At 38.8% G+C, this 2,503-nt stretch overlaps 1 protein-coding gene across 1 annotated transcript in view; it reads right to left on the bottom strand.

Annotated features, from left to right (window-relative positions):
* mbtps1 (membrane-bound transcription factor peptidase, site 1) overlaps nucleotides 1-2,503 on the bottom strand; it is a 21,080-nt gene that overhangs the window by 2,173 nt on the left and 16,404 nt on the right. The window contains exons 17-20 of the mRNA XM_016494662.1: nucleotides 1,825-1,949; nucleotides 991-1,068; nucleotides 728-868; nucleotides 457-588 (exon numbers count right to left, since the gene is read on the bottom strand). Coding sequence (XP_016350148.1) covers nucleotides 457-588; nucleotides 728-868; nucleotides 991-1,068; nucleotides 1,825-1,949 — 476 coding nt within the window. The remainder of the gene's footprint in view (nucleotides 1-456; nucleotides 589-727; nucleotides 869-990; nucleotides 1,069-1,824; nucleotides 1,950-2,503) is intronic.

Genomic DNA, 2,503 nt, shown 5'->3' with positions numbered 1-2,503 from the left:
GAATTACCTCTTCTCCTAGGTTCACGAAACGGTCGTCCATAAAATGCATTGCTGTTCTGTTGCAAGTAATCTTAAAGATTCCTAAATGCATCTACTTTCGGAAGGCCAAATAAAGTGCTTTTGCTTTCGCACTGAAACACACAGCGTCTCCCTGACATGGCTGCTTAAACACTAACTGCGGTTACTGAAACCACGCCTTCTTTCTTTGCGTGCACATTTGGGCAGCATTATGCAAATATTTCCACATAGTGAGGTAGATATGTGGGGGCGTGTTAGAACAAGCCGTTTTAGGGGGGCGTGGCAGAGTCTTAACTTTGATAAAGTATATCTCTTTGGTTTTGAGACTTTAGTCTTTGCAACTTCAGGGATCTTATCTATGCACAATCAGCTTGTAACACTCCAAAGAGAAAGGAAAACTTGAAATCGCATCATATGACCCCTTTAAATAAATATTACCTTCCAATCTCTGTGGTAATGGCCTGTCTGTGCCTGTAGGGGGCACCACTCTGTTTTTAGAGTGGGTCAGGCTGGGTGGAGTCATGCTATAGGAAGTGTACTGTAGCAGAGCATCCAGCAGCCAAAAACAGTCTAAAATGGAGAAAAGAGAATCCAAACACATTGAATTAAATTAAGTCAAAAAATTAATATTTAGTGGTGCTATTTTTGAACTCTCTCTCTCAGACTTGTTTGCTCAAATTGTGAGCTTGTATACACAAATGTCCATTACCTTTCTGCCTATGACTGTCATCAATGCAGTTGGAGTCTCCGTAGAGTGCTATACGGCCTCCCCCATCAGAGGGTGTTTGGTACAGTCCAAGCACAGGCACATTTTCCACCACTGCGGTCTCTTGTTTCAAGACCTCCAGACCTAGAAATTTGAGGATGTCAGATAACAATAACAAGAGAATTAAGAAAACGAGGGAGCTTTTAGCTGGTCTCCATGGATAGAGCAGTGATGAGAGGTGTACAATCACAGCAGCTGCCATGTACCTTGATCCTTTAAGGTCTGAGCGATGACAATCCCATCCTCAGGAAAACGAGCGATGCTGCACCCCGAGGCATAATACACTAAAAGCAAGACGACATGGTATATTATTATAAATCTTTTCTCAATATTTTAGGCAAACTTGTCTCTTGTCTACTCAATATTGTATTTAACAGGAAGCAATGTTTCCATCCATTTTATGCGCATTTTGGAATATTGCATAAAAAAAAAAAAACATGCTGGATGGAAACGCCAAGATGCGCATTCATTCTAAAAATTAGCATTAAAAAACAATTTGAGTAGGATAAACTTTTTATCCGATAAGAAAAAATATGCACAAACTACATTGTAAAAACATTTACCCAATAAATTCCACCATGAGCATAAAAAAAAAAGTCATGTGACTTTGCACGATGGGCCAGGATAACTTGACTAACCAGCGGACCGATCTCGATGCACAGCATCTGAAAGGTTTTTTGATCGTTCTAAAATGCCTGAGCAAAGTCTGTCAAATTCAGTCTGTATAATTGTCTTGCACCACTGCAATTCCTAAACAGCAGGCATTCACCTCTGAAAGCAATGACAGCATTTATTGCGTTTTGTTTTTATCATATATGAAAGTTATTTTATTTAGCGGCTTCTCCTACTTTTCTTAGTGATATTTAGTGCCAATTTATCAGGAAGTGACTAATCGATTTTGTTCTCTTCGACTCATTGGATGGAAACAGTGCTTTCTTTGCAAATGTTTTATGCAATGTTCCAGTTTTGTGCATGAATTAAATTCACATCTTTGGATGGAAACATAGCTATTGATATAGTGAGAAGTTATGGAGTCTTACTGTCATGATCTGCCATTGTGAAATCTCCCTCATACAGACCATCACTGAAGGCCATACCCCACACTGCAATCAGGTCATTCAAGGCTGGCACATTAGCGCCCCCTGTGTCCGGCATCCACCATTGCCTGCAAATGTGTAATGAACGTTTCAAAATTGGCCTTTTTTTGATAAACAAAACATGTTTACCCTAAATTGGACACTTTACTAAGAGCCCCTTTTAAAAAGGTATTTGTCAGAGCCAATAATAGATCCCACACAATTTCAATCCCCCCAAAATGACATTTGTTTTGAATTAGGGCACTTAAATTCCCTAATGGGAAGCACGTTAATTTAAATTAGGACAAAAAAAAAATTAGACAAACATTACTGAAATAAAAATGTCAGGTAAAATCACAGTTAAAAGTAATTAGCGAGGCAGTCTAGACACAAATTATTGTCTATTGAAACTAGACTTGTGCCGGTATTTGGTAATGCGATATATCACGGTAATGAATATGCACGATATTGTTATCGTGGGCACTTCTAAATACCGTGAATAATTATATATTACAAATTATTCAGAATTTTGAATGCATTTTAAGAATACTTTTCCCATCAACTGATCAAAATGCATAACACCGCTCGCTGTATGCTGCGTGCACTCTGATGTAAATAAGCGCGGACGAGAAGCACATGGCGG

Source organism: Sinocyclocheilus anshuiensis, unplaced genomic scaffold, assembly GCF_001515605.1.
Source record: "Sinocyclocheilus anshuiensis isolate Anshui unplaced genomic scaffold, SAMN03320099.WGS_v1.1 scaffold286, whole genome shotgun sequence".
NCBI classification, from domain to species: Eukaryota; Metazoa; Chordata; class Actinopteri; order Cypriniformes; family Cyprinidae; genus Sinocyclocheilus; species Sinocyclocheilus anshuiensis.
The sequence above is the reverse complement of the archived record's forward strand: the minus strand, read 5'-3'. Positions and strand labels throughout refer to the sequence as shown.